Below are 19,157 nucleotides of genomic sequence, written 5' to 3'. Positions count from 1 at the left end.
AAGCATGTGCTGGTGCTTTGAGTTCATCTGTGTCAGTACCTTCAGCGTTGACTGAGATAAAGTAAGCATAGGTTAGGTTAATTTACAATAATAAAAATACCTGTGTTATTGCAAGGGATTAATTAAAAAAAATATGTATTTTTTAAAGTAATTAAAAAAACCCCAACAGACTCATTTACTAGCTAAATTCTTTCCAATTTCATGCCACGCTGAAGAATATCAATATCATTCTCTACATTTACACCTCTCATCTTCAGCTACACCTGGATATTGTGTAGCTCTTTCATTTCCAAATACCTAGGCCAAAATACTTCCCGAAATCTCTGCATGCTTATGTAAGGACAAGTGGTTATTGGAAAACAACAAGCTTCAATTAGCAATAAATCTAAGTGATTCATAAAGTTGCTTAAGTTGTAGGACCTTCTGAGGAACAATCAAATTAAACAAATTGTTACTCTGGATTGAAAAGTGGTGACTAGTGTAGAGGACCAAATGCCAATTGGCCGAATGGTCCATCGTAAAAAATATTCCCAGATCCACATGCCTCATGCCGGTATTTTAGTACATCTGTAAAGTTGTTTCTGGTGGAATGTGGGTAAGAAACGTATACCAAAGTATCCAAAAAAGGAGACAGTTAATTACCTTTTTATTTACAACTTTAATTTTGTTTTTACTCCATGCTTTGTAATAGTCTCATTTAAAAAAAAAAAAAAAAAAGCTTTCTCTTTGGCAAACACTGATTTTCCTTTCCTAGGAATCCAGCGTGGCTCTGTTTGGTTTGCTTGCTTTTTTGGGTGACAATTTGGATACAAAAGCCAGCTGCAATATGTGTGGCTCTAGTAAGGGTTAAACCTGTGCTTTATTTCTCGAATAGAAATAGGAAAGAGGCTCATTTTAGAGATGGGCATTTGTATTACCATCATGTCATCACAAGTTATTCTTTAAAATGTAAATGTAAGGATTGATTCTGTCCTTCTTTGTACATCAGTTCTCACTGTAAGTGAGATTGAAATCCTGCCTTCAACATCTAGGCTAGAGCCATCTGGATCCATTATACATTAGATCATAATAAATATTATAGTAGAGCAGTAGTGGAGATCAAGTATTTAACATTATCGTTTTAAAGGACTTAATCATGGTTAGCCTATTATTTTTATGTATCAATCTTTCAGTAGTCATTACCTGTGTGTATAGTACTAAATCTCTATAGATGATAGTAAATGTCCTTGAGCTTGCTTGGATCCTTAAGACTTTATTTCAGAATTTTAAAATTTAAAACATTAATAATTACACTGAAGTTCTGATATAAAAGAAATTACTTCCAAAATGAAATCTGTGTTTCGTTGCATTCAGAGGGGATTTTGCCATGGGCTCCTGTGTAGCTAGGATTAAACCTACAGCATATGAGACATGATCATTCGTGATGTTGTGTTCTCTTAGATTCCAAAAATACACAGTATCTTGCACAGCAAATTCTCACTTAATAAATACAGTTCTGTTAAACGTTTACTGGAGAGATAATGGAATGGTGGAGGTTCACAGAGAGAGAAAATTTGTCTTGCATCTATGTGGGGTTTTTTTCCTGTTCCTGTTCTCCCCTATGCCACCCTGACCATTGCATAGACAGACACAAAAATGGAAGGAAAACAGTTTAAGTGTGACTTATTTTTAGGTTTACGTCAGTGGAGTGAGAGATTGTGGACCTGATTCTGAAGTGACTGTCTGATAACCAGTGTGCCTTTGGTGGGAATACTCCATGTTCCTGCTGTCCTCACTACAGGGAGAACTGGGGCTGCTCCAGGACGAAGAAGCTTTCGATATAATATTAAAAACAGCATAGGGAGGCGCTCCCAAGGACGTGAAATGGGCTTCAGTCCAGTCAACATGTGGTTGGATGCTGCTGGAAACGGTTTCTGGCAACTATTGCTATATTTATAGTACTGTGAAAAAAGGTTCAAGAAAGTATCTATAAAAGGTGTAGTTGGCTGGGAAGTCAAATTTCCAGGAGCCAAGAGCAACGAGGCTTTCATGTTCTCAGATTTTGGAGTGAAGTGCTGAAACAGTCTCTTGGCAGAATCCAGAGGAAGCAGACAAACTAGCAATAAGGTTCCCATCAATTGTCCATAACTCGGTGGATGGGCAGATCTACTTGAGTGAAGTTATGAATAAAAAGCAGTAAGTGGTGTTGTAATGGATAAAAAAACCCCATGCTATGTCTCTGACATTTACTGGGCTGGGTGAACCCTGAGCCAGAAAGACCTCACCAGCTTCACGTTCAAGCTGTAGGTAACAGGATGTTTCAGAAGTGATTTTTTGACAATGCAATTAATAACATTGGTAAGAAAAGCCCTACTGTATGCAGTTGGTATGAAAAGATTTAGGAGCTCTTGGTCATGGCAAACCCACCCAAACCAGAAGGAAAAGAATCAGGATATGAGTTAGAAATCTGGCTGCGGCTCCTGCCGTTCTCAGAAAAAACATGTCAGATGCACAGGAAACTGTTAAATTAGAAAATGTCTTTATGAGATAACTGGTGGTTAGAGGCTAACCCTCTTTATAAAGGCAGAGCCTACTTAAATGGCAGGACACCATGTAAATTGCCCTAGCTATCTGCATAGAAGTTCTCCTGCAAAGCAGTAACAGATGAGGTGGCCTTGTTAATAATCACATGAATGTTGCAGCTGATGTGTTTGCCCTGCTTGTGCTGCTCCCTGTTGAACCGAAATAAATAAAATGCTGCAAGGGTAAATAAACTGGCAAGGGAGGAATTACTGCATCCCTTTCAGTAATGGAACAGCTCTTGTTAGTCTTGAGCAGAGGAACAACTCTGAAAGCTTTGCCAGGGAGAAGCAGCATGTTTGGGACTGTGGGAAACAATTAAAAAAGAGAAAAGCCAAATGATGAACGAAAGGAAAGGGAGAAGGAAAAAAGAAACTCACTTAGAATCCAATTAAATCACTGAATCTGGGTGTGTCCTTAACTTCATGTCTTGGTGGAAATTAAATAGATGTTGCAGGGCTCACTCCTTGATGCCAGGGTTTGCACATAAAACAGTTTCTGTACTGACAGATGGAAGCACTGATGACAAAGTATTCATTGAGAAGAAGCCATGGTTGAGAAGGGCTGGGGAGATTATCTGCATGTTATAAAAGTGTGTATCTGTTTAGTCCTGATGATCTGCTATCCTGATTTGAGCAGAAGCCAATTTTCAGTTTTATTTTAAAAGGCATCCCTCTAAAGCTTCACCATAAGCTCTCCCTCTCTATTGAATAGTTCAAAAAATCCAGAGATTTCTCCAGCCACTCAGACCATGCTTTCATGCCTTCAGAAAAGAGAGAAAATACATAAAGTTTTTTATGCACAGATTGCAAGAGATCTGTTGCTTGGAGAGGGGTGCAAACATATATTCGACTACATTTCCAAAGTAGCCATAGGCTTTCCTTTTGCCGGGGGAAGGGAAGGAAGGAAGGAGCAAAGAAATGACACGTAGAGGCAGTAGCACTAGTGTAACTGTTGAATGATGATCATGTTGCTCTAAAAGCACCAGCTTCTCCCTCTTCCAATACACTGGAAAATTGGGAGAATAACCTGCATCTCCAGAGTTCAGTGTGGCACGCTGGAGGCAACCCTGACAGACAAAGGCACGTGCCTAGCAGCTCTGCCCAGCTCTTTTCCTCAGTTCCAGCCTCCATCACTCTAAAGAGTATCTTGAAGACATGAGCTAAGCATGGCAGATGCTTTCATGTCTTCCTGATCTTGTATTCAGTGCTCTTTGAACATCAGCTGTCCAAAAAGAAACCAGAAATACTTGCTACCACCTGGAAAACCTTTTCATGAACAGCTCGTTGCCATGTAACACTGGCTCAACAGTCCATCCAGGTCTAATGTTTCTTCTGATTATTACAAAATACAGCTGCTTTTTTTTTTCCGTAGGGAATTTTCTGGCTTTGCATTTAAAGTGTCTCTCTCCTGTATCTATCTTCTGAGAAGGTGTCTCCTGAAATTTCATGATACTGTCACGTCTTCCATCCACAGCCCACTAGATTTGTCAGAGCAATGCAAACTCCAGTTTGACGTGAAAGAGTGGATTATAGAGGAAACAAACTTTCTTCAACTTAAACATTTTTAAAAGATGAGACCTGCCCCACTATCTGTAACTGGTCAGTTAAAACAACCGCTAAAAGGGGCAGAGATAGCTCACGGCTTCTCACCTTCACAGTCAAACCAGGCTGTTGCTGCCCAAAGGAAGAGGGATCAAGGCCCCATCTCTCCATCTCTGCCGTGGGTGGGAAAGGGGGGACAGGTTGATTTGGAATAGAAATCCAGGAAGAAAACCTCTGAAGAACTGGGCTTGCTTTTCTTGCTACCGACACGTATGAGGAATGGGAGGAGCAGGCTCAGCAGCAGCAGTCGGTCCGGCTCTCCAGGGGTTTGACACTGCAAGTCAGCGCTGCCTTGCTGCCCCAAGGAGTGCATTGCCCGAGGCAACCATCTGTTTGTCAATGCCTGCTCTTGGCCCTCTAGAAGTGAATAGAGTTAGAAAATGGAAATCTAATTTTGGTTGAAAGCAACAAAGTGCTTATGACATGAAATGCAATGGGCCCAGTAGCAACATAGCCTAATTGCTGTTTTGTTCTTTCAAAACAGGGTGTCCAAAAGGTACTTATGGTTCAAACTGCCAAAAACCCTGTAAATGCATGAATGGAGGCCATTGCGACCCTGCGTCGGGAACTTGTGATTGCGCGCCTGGTTTCATTGGAGCCGACTGTAGTAAAAGTACGCCAACATTCACGTTCTGCTTCTTTCAAAAAACAGCAGAGAGAATAATCTGCATTAAGAGCTTGACAGTAGAAAAACAGACAGATCTCAGCTACCTCCTCCTTGAATAGTAAATCAGGATTCCAGCTTTGTAAAAAATCTCTTGCAAAATATTTTCCCTCTCTTCTGCATGCACAGAAGCAAGGACACTCATCCCAGGATTACAACCTGCTTGCCCAAATGTATTTCTAGAGCCAGCTCAGCATGAATTGCTCAAGTTCCTTCTTCCTGTCCAAAATTTCTAGGTTGAGAAATTATCTCCATATTTTGCTTCACACTATGGTGCCATTAGTTTCAATAAATGAGAAAAAGATCAAGTTTTGTCATGGCAAAACTGGTAAAGGCTCCATGGCAACCCTACTCTTACTTTTCTATTTCTGAGCTAAATTGTGTGGCTGAATTCCTGTGCTATTTCCAAAGTTAAGATCTCTATGAAGTTCTCTTCAGTTTATTCACAGAAAGGTAATGCTTTAATGTTTAGTAGCCTATAGCTTTGTTCTTCAGCATAGGACAGCATCAATATTAAGGAAGGAAAGACATCTTTAGCTGGAAGGATGAGCAGCAGATATTTCGGCTGTACACTCACCTTTTTGGTTGGAAACCTACTAAATGTTCCATGTGAAACCATGGATTATATTTATAACCTCAAGTAAAATTTCAGAGGAAGAAGCAGTCATTTGAATGGGTTTTAGTTTCATAGTTGTTGCTTTGAAGCACATTAGCTGGAATAAAAATGAAGCCAACTCTACCTATAGGATCCTGCCTATGTTAAAAATGAAAACTGGCATTGGATACCCAGGGTGTTTAACAAAAGACTGTGTTTCCTTCAGCTTGCCCTGAAAACCGATATGGGAAGGACTGCACCCTGTTCTGTGCATGTGGTAAAGGTCAGTGTGACCCACAGACTGGCAAGTGTACCTGTCCTCCCGGCCAAATGGGACCCAGCTGTCAGCAAGGTAACAAAGCGGGACCCAAGGTCATCTCGTCAGTTGGGCACATACTTAAAAAAAACAGCAAATAAAACTTAGCGACAAACATTGTTTATGGCTGTGTTTCCCAATGCCTTTGCTTGATAACATTTCAGTTTGCTGTACTCGGCCCCTGTCCCTCTCCGCTGCATCACCCTGCCTTTATCCTATCCCCGTCTCCTGCCCACGCCTCACTGCTTTGCTCCACCACACTTGGTACCATTCACTGGTTTCTCCACAAAGCTAAAGTCATTGTTTTCAGAGACTGCAGTCCAAACAGAACATAAAGATGGGAAAAAGGGTAGTTTGTACCACACAACATGAGCAGTGTGAGGGTGCTGTGGATGGATGGGACTAAATTCAGAAGTAAATTACTTGAACTGAAGAAGTGAAGGGAGAGGATTTGCTGAAGAGAAGTTGAGAGATGGGACAAAGGGAGGAGAGCAAGAGGAGCAAATGTGGAGTGAAGCCAAGCGATGAGATATGGCAGAGAGTGTTTGGATGAAACTGCTAATAAGAATCATAGAATGGTTTGGGTTGGAAGGAACCTTTAAAGGTCATCTATTCCAACCCCCCTGCAATGAGCAGAGACATCTTCAACTAGATCAGCTTGCTTAGAGCCCCGTCCAACCTGACCTTGAACGTTTCTAGGGATGGGGCATCCACCACCTCTCTGGGCAACCTGTTCCAGTGTTTCATAAGCATGGAGTAGAGTGTCCCACAGCTCTTGGGAGACACCAGGCACTTGGGATACTCTGTGGGAAGCATGTGTTAGTATTTATTCCCTGTCACCTTCATCCTTTTTTGGGATGCTAATTTTTTTTTTTTTCCAAACTTTGTTAATTCTCTGTAGTGTGTCCCCAGGGACGATATGGCCCCAACTGCCACCTGACATGTACCTGTCAGAATGGTGGTATCTGTGACCATGTGGATGGCAACTGCACTTGTGGGCTCGGCTGGACAGGAAGATGGTGTGAGAAAGGTAATTTTCTGCTTTGATGATAGTGAACATGTACGTTCAAGCAGGGGTTTGCAGTGCCTACAGACCCACAAAAGGGGACAGGTTTTGCTTAAGTAAACTCTCTCCCAGCTGCATTCGTCTCTGTAGGTTCTCTCACGCAGAACTGCACCTAGTTAGAGCTTTAGGTCTTTTTTTCAGAGACAGTTTCCTCGTGAGTCCTGCTCTGTAATTCTCATAAATTCCTTTGCATGGTCTCTTATGTCTTCTCCCATCCAACTTTTGTGTTCTTTTGTTCATGGGTACGTTGTTTTGTATCTTCTTTCGTGTTCTCCTCTGAGGTGAGCAGCCCACATCTCCCTCCTCTCTTGTTATGTTCTCTCTTGTTTTTCTCTTCGCTTTGACATTGGACTGCAGTTGAACTTCCCATGTATTGACTTCCCTGCTAGTACAATTTTGACAACATCTGTCCAAAGCAATTGAGATTGTCTTGCTATTTCGTCCTTACTCTTCTCCATGACAGCTCACCCTTACACAAGATAAAGCACACTGAGATCAGTTTTCACTCCAGAAACCCTCCTGCCAGCCCAGAGGAGTTTTTCTACGTCTTTCTGTCCATCTCCCAAAAGTCATTCTGCATTTCTGTGTTCCCATTTCTCTCTCCAGATGAAAGATACCCATATAGTTACGGACTTAAATGTTCAGGAAACCATGAGTTTACTGGTATGATGTCAAATAAATAGTTCTGAGATCACATTCAAGACAAATGTCATTGTTACATCATAACTACCACGGTGCAATCTTCCCAACACACTTCTGGGCCCTCATTTACAGCCTTTCTGTCCCTGACATCTGTAGAATATCCACCTCAAACTCCATACGTATCTTTACCAAGAACTGGTCTTTATAGGGGAGTGTCCCTTTATAAAAGTGTCATATAGAAGTGACACTTTCTAGCAGAATTCTTCAATGCAATTGTTTTACTTTGCATCTGAGAAGACTCAGAGATCTGCTTCATGCACACGTGTGCAGAGAAGGAGCAGGGAGAAAAGGAAAGATGCTAACTACATGGAGCCACTCACAATGTGAATACCACTGTGGGCAGGCACTAAAATAACCCCCCCTAAAAAGGTGCAGTTTACTGATAACTGGCTAACTTCATGTTGCATAGGCCACCTGCGTTCATCTCTATTTGTCTGTTCCTTGAAATCTCTGAGACCACCCATAGGCTGCGTTTGGGTTGCAAAGCCTCAGTAGGGTCATGCAGGTGTCACCATGTGCAGTGGTGGATCGTGGGTGTATCTTACAGATGTGCTTAGATAAAATATCTCTGGTGTCAAGCACGGGGGTAGACATGCACACAGCACATAAAGAACTGTGTATTGTATCACTAGAAAGAGCTTCACTGTTTATCTTTTGACAGAGATAGCCAAGTTATTGGAACTTTGAGTCTTGATTTCCACAGCAGTGTGGTTTTGAGTGTGTTTTGACTGGAAATCAAAAACAGCTAATCAGGCATCCTTTTTCCAGTGATTAGATATGATGTTCCTGAAAGATCTTGTCTGACATTTGCAGAGTTATGAATCTGATTATTTGGACGGCCATGCTTATTTAAGTTGGTCTGCCCAGATTCAAATTATCACAGCAGTGGGAAGTTAACTTATGCAGCAATGATGCCTAGGTTAATTATATTGGTATGGTCACTTTTGTGTGACTTGGCTTTCAGTAATTTGAGACGTGTTTAGTTCTGTAAAAGCAGATACCTCATTATACATGGAAAGTCTGTTGCTATGTGTGAAAAAGAGATCCTCCTGGTTTTATTAGGAATTGGAATAGTGTGAACTCCAATGATAACACAGAGGAGGAAAAGCTATGTGTTTTCTTTCACACTTTCTAAGTGCCTAAAAGAAAATATTGCTGTAGATACAGGGGAAAAAAAAAAGAAGATACCATTTATACCATTTACTACGTGGCTTTACAACATATGGTGCGGGTTCAACATTGACTACATAAAGAGACAAATTAAAAAAGGGAGACTATAAAAAGTACAAGGAAATTGCTGTTTAAACATCTATATAATAGATTTCTCACTGAAATACGTAAATGTATCATAGTTGTGCAGAAATGCTGTGTCTTCATAACAAACGTGCTCCTCGGGTCTGCAAGTTATTGTATGGGCATCATGTCTCAGCTATACAAACAATCATATAAGAGCTTTTCTGGGTGAGGTCAGTGATTTGTTTGTTTGTTTGTCTGTTTTTCTGTCCATGTTCTGCCAGCAGAATGTCTCCCAGGGAAGTACGGGTCTGGCTGCAGCTTGGACTGCTCGTGTCAGCACAACGGCACCTGCGACAGGTTCACGGGCTACTGCCAATGCCCCGAGGGTTACTACGGCCACTCCTGTGAGCACAGTAAGTGGAGGCACCCTGGGCAGCCCGGGTGCTCTGTTTTCCAACAGTAATGGGATGTGGGTCTTCTAATGGTAAACATAATTTTTGTTAGTTCCCAGGGAATGTAGCTGAGAATACAGAGGATTTTAAAGGGCTGAATGTTTTTCTTCATAAACCTTCCTCATTTGATACTTTCATTTTTCAGGGTGTCCCCTTGGATTTTATGGGCTAAGCTGTCTTCATGCATGTGCCTGTAAAAATGGAGCGAGCTGCGATGCAGTGACAGGACAGTGCATTTGTCCTTTGGGTTATCAAGGTGTCTACTGTGAGAAAGGTACTTGTACCCCTCTGATGTAAAAGAAAAACAAACAAACAAAAAAACAAAATAAAACTCAAAAAACCCCATGTCATTACTCAAATGTTTGTTTGTTGAGACCAACTTCTTCCATATTTTGAGCTTTATGAATATCCTGAAACACTAGATTTGGGATTGTTTACCTGTTATGTAGCTGGGTGTTCTCATTTCCTTATAAATTAACTAATCTGGTTCCAATTAATACGATGAAAGTCCTGCTCTCCATGATGTCTTGCAGCAATGAGTTCCACATGTCGTTTATTAAATATAAGTTCTTTTTACTGATTTAAAATTTGCTTCTAATACTCCAAATAAGATTATTAAATAGGTGCATGTCAGACCTGTTGAGTGTTATGGAATGGTCTTCTAGAGATAGTTCTAATTAAAAATGAAAGTAAGTGCTAGTTATATTTCTGGGGCAGATTTACAGATACCTTTGATAGGTTAGATTAGACAAACCCAACATAAAGAGAGTTCACGTAAATATTATTCCTATTCCGCTGTGTTCAATTCTTCATTAAACTTGGCATTTACACTAGCTTCAGTGGAGACTTTATGAGCTTTCCTCTGAGACATCCTGGAAAAACTCTGGCCTAATATGTGTCTTGCTGTTCAAATGTGCATCTAAAAAAGTGCTCTTGCTGTCAGGCTGCGACAGGGGCTGGTTTGGAGAGAGGTGCTGGCACCGGTGCAACTGTGGAGGAGCTCCTTGTGATCCAGAGACTGGGAAGTGCCTTTGCCCACCTGGGAAGACTGGAGACAAATGTGACATTGGTAAGGGTAATATTTTCTAAGGGCTGGACTATGTATAGTTAAACCAATATGACCTGTTGGTCTAAGTGTAACTGTGAAAGGACGTTTGCCGGTATTCAGGAACACATTGTTTGTAGCAAATTACTCTTACGGGTTATCAACAGCTTTATCAACAGGCTGTACCTCTTGATTTAATCCATATTTAAATTGACACACCGATAGGAAAACTGTTTATGGGTCAGCTGTAAAATGTCATTTGCCTTGAGTTTTGGAGAATGTGCACTGGTGAAGAATATACCAAGAAGCCCACAGTTTTACAGACATAGTTGGGAAGACTCCAGAGGGTGCAAATGGGCACAAAAGGATCCGATTGCCGTGTTTTTTGTCACACGGATGTTTGTGACGCTTTTCAGACCAATGCAAAAGTATATCCAGCTCCAGGTCTGCTTCCCCAGGAAGCAGGGTGGAATCCCTGCAGATGAAGATAGCGGAACTGCAGCAGCTATGCCTCCCTCTGGGGTTCAGCAGTAGTCCAGGAACATTTAATCCAAATAAAATTCCCTCATTTGCAGCACAGGCACTTGGGCTGTGTGCTTGGGAAATGGTTGGCCCATGAGAGCAGAATTATTTTGTAACAAGGGTATAAAAATAGGTGAGAAAATTCTCCTGTAGGGAAAACCAATCCCACTGCTGTACCCTGATGAGCTGGTTGCAGGACTGAGAGGCAGCAATTGCAGGCCAGGTTCTTGAGCCAGACTCCGACTGCAGTTAGGCCAGAAGAAATTTAGGGTAATCACTGGAGTAAAAGGAATTGCATGGGTTTAAACAAGTGTAAGAAGAGATTTGTGATCCCAGCGTTGTGGCAAACAAGATAAAAGGAGTGAACGTCCATGTGCTGATACTGGAGGTTCACACCAGAAACCATAATAGTCCTGAGCCCCAGAATCACAGTGGGGGAATATTATTTCTCTTTTTGTTCTAGGATAGGGCAGGAAACGGCTTTAAACAGACTGTTATTAATGCAAAGTAATTGCTGGGAGCTTAAATGCTAGTGCAACCTGCAAAACAAAAATCAAAAATTATTTGCTTCCCTCTCCACACTGTCCTGTGGTCAGAAATTGAAGCCACCCGGTATGCAGGGACTGATCTGACGGGAGACACCAGCCACCCCCACAGCCAGCACGGCACTGGGCATCTGGAGGCCTTTCCAGCGAAATTTTAGGCAGAAGTAGAACACAAGGGGGAAGCTCAGCACCAAAAATGTGAACTAAGGTTTTGCTTCTTGCAAACTCTAGGAGTCATTTTTATTTTTCTTAAATCAGCTAGGGTAGCCCCCATCCATGAAAAGCTGTTATGGGGTAGGTTTTATTTGCATTTTTATTTTCAATTAGGCTCAGTTCATCTGTGATATAACTGTGAGCAGCTGTGACTGTGCAGCAGCCATAAAGATAAAAGGCCTGATTTTAATTTGAACTCTGGTAAAGCACCCATTAAACAGGCAAAATGTTAATTAAAAAAAAAAAAAAAGAGAGAGAATATAACAGACTTTTATGGGCGCTCTTTTTCTGTAGTAAATTAACATTGCAGACTTTCAAACAGATGTCTTAAATACACATTGTTATTAACATGAAAATGTGGTATTACATAAATTAAAATCAGGTCCAGAGGTGTTCGAGGAGACCTTTTCTCATAACATTTCCTAATTGAAAAGGCCAAGCTCTGAGTGCCGGGGAGAGTTCTCCCCCATGTTGGGGCTGCAGCTGATGCAGGGCTCAGCAGTGCTTTTATTTACCTAATGGTGCCTGTGTGAGAAAGTGAGCGCTTTGATTATTTACAGTATTTTCTAGCGAGGTGAGGGAGAGAGGGCTATTGTTTACAGTGTATTTAGCACCCTGCCTTGTGACTTGCTGCTAACTTTTCCTTCATGCCTTTACTCTGACTGCATAAAAAAATCACAGTGAGAATTTATCAGCCTAGGTATGAAATGTATTTGTATTTGGGAGTGAGACGTTTTGTGAGATTAATTTGCCAGGAGGCAGCAGAATTGTAGAATCGGAGTAAGATATAAGAGTATATATAAAGTGGATTAATTTTCAATTTCACATTCTTTGAAGGCTCTTTGCTGGCACACGCTGACAGCCAAGCTGCGCAGTGGAGAGCTGCAGGAGATAGTGTGGATCCAGGATGCTGACAGTAACTTTCCTGAGCAAATCCCAAGATCTTTTCTGTTGGGCTGTCAACCCCTGGTTTTACACCAGTAATGATTTCCATTCTGGGAACTTCTTTAGGACAGCTGGGCTACAGTTTGGGCGGACCATGCGGTAGACAAAACTTGAGGACTGCAAGGCTTTCCAAAATGTCATGTTTTAATGTTAACAGATGTAGGTGTCTAAGCAGCTTCCTGATCCCAGAGAACGGGGATACTACTAGGGAGCGTTCACCCTCTTCCAAACACTTCTGTACCTCCAGATTGCAGGTCAGACCAGTATGGCCCCGACTGCTCCCTGCGATGCCAGTGTGCCAGCAAATCCCAGTGCAATCCATACAACGGGAACTGTGTATGCCCAGCCATGTGGATGGGGCCAACCTGCAAAGAAGGTAATGCAAGCTGGAGATGTGCAGACTTTCTTACGTTGACCATGGTGGTGGTCAGTGGGCTGGTTGGACAGGAGTATCAACCCACCACGCAAACATGGTGCTCAGCAGCAGCCACCACAGTTTCTGTGTCAGGCTGTGTGAGGCAGAAGCCGTTCTGCATTTCCACCTCTAGTGAAAAACTTAGAACTCACAATGGCAGCAGCTTTGCTTGGAAGGGTTGTGTTGGTGTGTGCTGCCCTCCTAAGGGTCCAGGAGCCTGATGTTGCAAATGCCAGGGGACACTGCAAATGCCAGGAGTTGTTCCAGGTGGTTGTGAGGTCTTGGCCAAGCTGAAATGACTCAGTGCAGCAGTTTTCTCTCAGAGCAGGCTGTGGAGATCTTGCACAGCCTGTTCAAGGATTCCCGAGGCTGCCTCTAGCACAGCTGTGCCGGAGAGCGGTACACTCTTCTATGCCTGCCAGTATGAAATCTTGCCCTGAAATAGTTGATATCCACAGCCTCTGTAAGATGAATAAGGAGGTTTACTTGCTGTGCATGCCATTACATTCGCTTGCTTTCTGCAGAGGTGTCAGGTTTTGAAGAGCATGGTGAGATGTGATAAGCCAGATAAGTAGACAAAACATTGGAAAATGGATTTGGATTGATTTGTGAGTGTGCTAAAGCACTCATCGCACTATCACAAAAGGGTTTGGGGTTTTTGGGGTTTTTTTAATTTAGATAATTTCTCTTCTTAATGAGATATAGTACTGAGTGAAAGTTTCCTCCCGCTTGTAGTCTAATCACAACTGGCTTGATGGTGATACCATACAATTCTGCATTTAGTCTAGGAAACACTTTGGGAACCTTCCTTTTGAGAGATGTTTTATTGTTTTACCTGCTCTCTGCCTCTGTGAGGAGGCCAGTGTAACTTGGTCCTCTACCTTCTTTTGAAGAGTACCATTTATTGAATTATTTAAGTGTAAATTGTATAATCTATATAATATTTCAGTATTATGTTATATAGACCTGAAACCATGTTTCTACTTAATTCTCTAGGCGGCCCTCCAAAGCTTCCTTTTTATGAAGAACAAACTCAAGAAAGAGGGAATATTTTTCCAAAAGCTCTACAACAGTAACATTTGGACTAATAAATGAACTGTTTTATATGCACAGACGGTATTTGAATTTGGATATGAAAACAGCTATTCAATTCAGCTTGAATTGTACTGAAGTATTCACACTTCTTATGGAAGACTACAGAGGCCATTTAGTAGCTGGATCCTTTTAAAAAGTTGAATCTGTTTCATGTATTTATTCCTAGCCTCTTACCCCTCCATTAATCTGCTCTGGACATTCTTTCTGATACATAATATAATTCATTGTTTGAAAGCTTGGACATGTTTTTAATAAGACCAGCTCCAAAGAGTATCAGGATAAGCAGTATGTAACGTATCAACGTGCAACGAGCCACACCACATGTAAGTCACTTTCTAAACCCACTTGACAACCAGAGTGAAGTTTAATGAGCGTTTCATGGATTATGAAGCCAATATGGATTCACTGCAAAATCACATTGCACAGAAACTAGTGGGATTCACCAAATTAATTCGTCTTTGAATAATATTGTGTGTTCTAGAAAAGCGTTCAGTCTAATTTTAAACTTGCAACTGAAGAAGAATCCACCACAGTCCTCAATAAGTTGTTAATTAATTTAAGAATATGTACCACATTTGTAGTGTGAGTTGACTGATTGGAAGGTCTCCATCTATATCTCGCTTATGTCTGAATCCGTCATCCAAAGAGCATGGTGTCGTCTGTCAGGCTTTTCTGGCTTTCTGCATTCTCCCATCTTGTCAGTTGAGTTTCTCAGTGGTTTGTCAAGTCAAACTGTGCAGCAGTTCTCATCAAACAGTACCTTCTGACACAGAAAAGAGTTTTATCTTGGAGGGAGGAAGCAGGTAGTAAGCAAGGATAGATGTTTAAAGATAATCTGTGTTCTTTATATAAAGGATTATAATGTGCTTTTACTGCACAATAGATTGATTAAGTCAGCTTTAAAAAGTCCTGATACCATTCAACAGCTGCTGTTGGTCACTTAATAGAACAGAGACATTTTAGTGCTATTTTGTCTGTTTAGACAGGTTGTTCTTTAATATAGGACTGTGTCATTATAAAGAAATAATGTTCTCTATTTTAATATTCTGAGTTAACCAGACTAAAAGATTTCTGAGTGCCTCTTTATACCTCTCTTTAGGTTAGGAGTTACAAAATCTATGTAGTAACCTCTTGAGTCTGACTATATCAAAAGTGCACTTACTAAAGGGCATCAGGACCGTGGGCTCAGTAGACGTGGTAGTACAGGCAGTTCCAGGTCTTGTGTTCACACTACCATTCACACACCATTACAAATTGCAACTCTGCAAGAGAAGGTTTTTGTCTTAGAAGAGACAAGTGACAATAATTGATGCTAACTTGTGATTTTTAAAGATGTTTGTTGTTGCGGTTGGATAATGGGTAGGTGAAGTAACAGTTTTACCCCATGGCTTACCTCAGGTCTTAAACACATCTGCAGTCATTAACTGTCCAAATGACACTTGCTCACCTGGGACTTTAATTCAAACTGTGATCTATTGGAAGCAATACAGGTTTGGTAGATATTTTTCAAGCTTCATGGAAGTCGTCTTGTTGTTATTCATCACTTCATAGGTATTGAAAGTCATCCTAAACACAGTAAAGTTATTTGTGAATGTGTCAAAATTAATTAACTAACTGTGCTTTAAGCCAGAAAATCACAGGGGCTGATGCTGATCCCTTGTCATTTCTTCTTTAGAGCTCTATGAATGTCTCTGGAAAGTTTATTTGATGTAAATGTGACAAAATTGTTGTTGTCCCAAAACTAGTCAGAAGTGTGTGGGTCTCAGCAGGGCTTTACTGTCAGCTGTGACATTTTAAATGTTCTTTTGGAGATGTGCTGGCCTGGGTCTGATCCTGCAGTTATGTGAATTTGGGGCAATTTCACTGAACTGGAACTGATAAGGTAAATCTCGTGTGAGACAATTAGATATAATCTTAGCAACTGCTGGAGAAGAACGACCCAAGTTAAGCAATTGACATATTTTGATCTTAACTGTGTATTTACTGCAGAGTTGAACTACAATAGTAATGCAAGCATTGCATTATATTCAAGATTTTTCGTAGAATCGTAGAGTAAGTTAAGTTGTAAGAGACCTCCGGAGGTTCAGGCTTCTCTTCAAAGCCTGGTCAACTTCAAAGTTAAATGGGGTTGCTCGGAGATTCATCCAGTTGAGCTCTGAATATCTCCAAGGATGGAGATCCCACAACCTCTTTGAGCCCCTGTCCTAGTGAAAATCTCATGCTCATGATTTTTTTTTTCCCCCCTAGTTTCTAATCAGAATTTCCTAAGTTTCAACTTTGGTCCGCTGCTTCTCATCCTTTCAGTGTGCATCTCTGAGAAGTGTTTGGCTTCATCTTGGCTACAGTCTGCATGGGGTAGTTGAAGACAGCAATAATACCTCCCTTTTGTCTTCTCTGCTGAAGACTGAGCAGACCCTGCTCCCTCAGACCCAACTGTATCAGCCCCGATTATCTTGGTGCCCCTCCACTGGCCCCATTCCAGTAAGTCGGACATTTCAGTTTAGGAAAGATGCCCGACAACTGGTATGGTTACTCAGCAGCTAATGAATAAAACCCAAGAACTTACATTTTGCTGTTTGATGGCAGTTTATAAAATGTACTGGGGTTTTTTCTTACCTATGTATACTGATATGTGATTAGAGCAGCTAATCAAAGGGAAACCTTTCTTAAGCCATATTATTTACACCTGTGTATACTTGTTTACATTTTCCACAGTACCTTGATAATAGAATTGTAAATATGTAGTATAAAGGAAATAAAAGATTTTTGTATTAAGTATTTTTAAAGAATGTCACAATTTTAGGTACATGATGAAACACGTTTTAAGTGACTGATACTGAGCCTGTGCCAATGAATTAGAGGCCCAGGTAGATCTGCCTGGGAAATACTTCAGCAAACTTTTTTTTAAATCAGAAAATGCTAATTCTTACAAAACCATTCACATGCAGTAGTCTTATTTATTCATTCCTCCTTCAAAATCCTTCTTAGCTTCTTTATGTTATTGCCTTGGGGAAAGAAGTTCACTTCAGTGCCATTAAACAGATCATTCTGATTTGGGACTTAATATGACTTTGTTTCAAAACAAAGTACCATCATATAAAGGTAAAAACCTCCAGATTAAATATTTCAAAAATATTAAAGGATTGCTTTTGATGGGGTAGTTTTGAATGTCTTTTCTTGGTTCTCTATTTGTGAAGGTTTTTACTTTTTTCACAAGGCAGGGAAAATGTTTACAGGATGTAATTTTCTAGAAGAAGAGCCAAAACTTTACATCATTAGCTATTAATTAAGGAAGTTTACTTGCTTGTGATGTCTTTAATATGTTTTGATGGTGCTCCTTACTGCAGATTAACAAATTTACCTAATTCTGTGCCTACAAAATAGTCTTTATTAGGCAGCATGTACTTTTTAATGGAAAAGCTACTAAATTAACTTTTCCATAGATTCATTTTGTGGCAAGTGAGTTTGTTTACTGCTAAAATAATATAACTCTGCTTATTTGCTTCATCAGATTCCAGCGAAAAACTGTCAGGCTGATACTGTCCTAAACATAGCACTGGAGCTTGTTGAAAATGAAAGCGGAAACTTCAGTGAAAATGGTTTTTATATTTAAATTCATGTCCATCTTCCACTTGGTAAATGCCTTTCTTGGCTCTCCATTTCCCAGAAGGCTGAAGTTAATTATGCTTTCTTGAAAAGAGCGCTCTGTGTATTCCACTGTAACACACTTGCATGCACAGATAACTCCTTTCAGAAAGGCATTTAAATTATTTCGACCATGCAGTTTCTGTGCCAAATCCCACTCTCTTACCTTGTTGTGTATTCCAGATAACTTCAGTTCGAGAAGAGTGGAAAGGAGTTGAGTGTAACTTGGTGGGTCCGGCAGAATCTTACTCAATGTGAATTCATGAAACAGAACAACATGTTTTAAGTTAGACTTCAGTATTTATAACACTATCCTCATAGGAAAACAATCAGAATTTTTAAAATTCTCCGCTTCCCCTGCCAAAAATTATTATTCTACTTTTATCCTTTTTATGTTGAAGAACCGTAGCTATTAAAGTTTGCCCAGATTTCTTGCCAACCATATTATTTTGATTGGCTGCAGATTTCTGTTTGTGTAAGTAATAACCATCATAGTATCAGGAGTTGCCAGCGGGACAAACATGGAAATTATACCTTTATGTCCTTCCCAGAAGAGCCAAAGACATATTTTGGAGCCATCGTGTCTTCATACTGTTGATCTAACAGTGACAAATAACAATGTTTCTGTTAGAGTTTAGCTTCTTATCAGAGCAAAGAAAAGCTTAGGAAGGGTCCTTGAGAGAACTGGTGGACCAAGAAACCTCCATTCTCCCATCCCCGTGTTACTTTTTTAATGGTTAGGCCAGAAACTTTCTCAGTCCCCAGTTCTTGAAGGACTTTTCCTGCACATTGACCTGTGGCTGTCTGCAGCAGCTCCGTGCGTGAACTGTGACTGTGCCCGGTAATTCTTTTGCGGGGTCAAAGCTTTAAATTCTAACACTGTGTGAAGCAATTTCCAGTGGTAAACAACGAATCTCAGACTTCTAGAGCATAAATGGTTTATTCTGTTCTTTTTATTACTTTTAATAAGCACTTGCATAGCAATATTATTTCTTTGTGAATTTGTAACCCTCCTTCAAAGAATATGTGGGATGTATCTCAAAACTGTACTGTACTTTGTTGTACACATATCATAGTGAAAGGATGCTAATTTTTTTATATAAATATGTCATTAAAACTTGTTCTTGTTTTCTCCTTATTGATAGTCTTAAAGCAGTAGCCTTATGTTGTGGATGAAACTTTACTCTGTTAAACTAATTCACATTCAGAGCAAACACATTGAAATCACACCTGCTTTTAGTAGTTTGTACAGAATAAATAATGGCCTTTACATAAATGGGTTTATATATGATCCCTGACCAGAGCAACTTGTCCAGTGACTGAGCCTGATAAATAGAGGTTTCTGGCACTCAGACTCCAGAGTATTAGAAATATTCAAAACACAGCATAAATCTTGCTGGAAGAGGATGGTTATGAAGTGTAACATTTCTGGAAGACTTGGGCATGAAGCACTTTGAAGGCATTTGAAACCACACACCTGCGGGCTTCCATCAGCCTTCTTGGACGCTTCCCAGAGCCTAATACTCGCCGAACAAATA

General features: G+C 40.6%; 1 protein-coding gene across 1 annotated transcript in view; it reads left to right on the top strand.

The window, feature by feature from the left end:
• The window catches only part of LOC143162610 (uncharacterized), a 207,406-nt gene extending 188,667 nt beyond the window's left edge, over positions 1 to 18,739 (top strand). The window contains exons 30-37 of the mRNA XM_076343293.1: positions 4,648 to 4,776; positions 5,649 to 5,774; positions 6,640 to 6,768; positions 9,027 to 9,155; positions 9,340 to 9,468; positions 10,138 to 10,263; positions 12,712 to 12,840; positions 13,876 to 18,739. Coding sequence (XP_076199408.1) covers positions 4,648 to 4,776; positions 5,649 to 5,774; positions 6,640 to 6,768; positions 9,027 to 9,155; positions 9,340 to 9,468; positions 10,138 to 10,263; positions 12,712 to 12,840; positions 13,876 to 13,955 — 977 coding nt within the window. The 3' untranslated portion in view covers positions 13,956 to 18,739. The remainder of the gene's footprint in view (positions 1 to 4,647; positions 4,777 to 5,648; positions 5,775 to 6,639; positions 6,769 to 9,026; positions 9,156 to 9,339; positions 9,469 to 10,137; positions 10,264 to 12,711; positions 12,841 to 13,875) is intronic.
• Positions 18,740 to 19,157: the final 418 nt, after the last annotated feature.

This window comes from Aptenodytes patagonicus, chromosome 6, assembly GCF_965638725.1.
Source record: "Aptenodytes patagonicus chromosome 6, bAptPat1.pri.cur, whole genome shotgun sequence".
Lineage (NCBI taxonomy): Eukaryota > Metazoa > Chordata > Aves > Sphenisciformes > Spheniscidae > Aptenodytes > Aptenodytes patagonicus.
The sequence above is the reverse complement of the archived record's forward strand: the minus strand, read 5'-3'. Positions and strand labels throughout refer to the sequence as shown.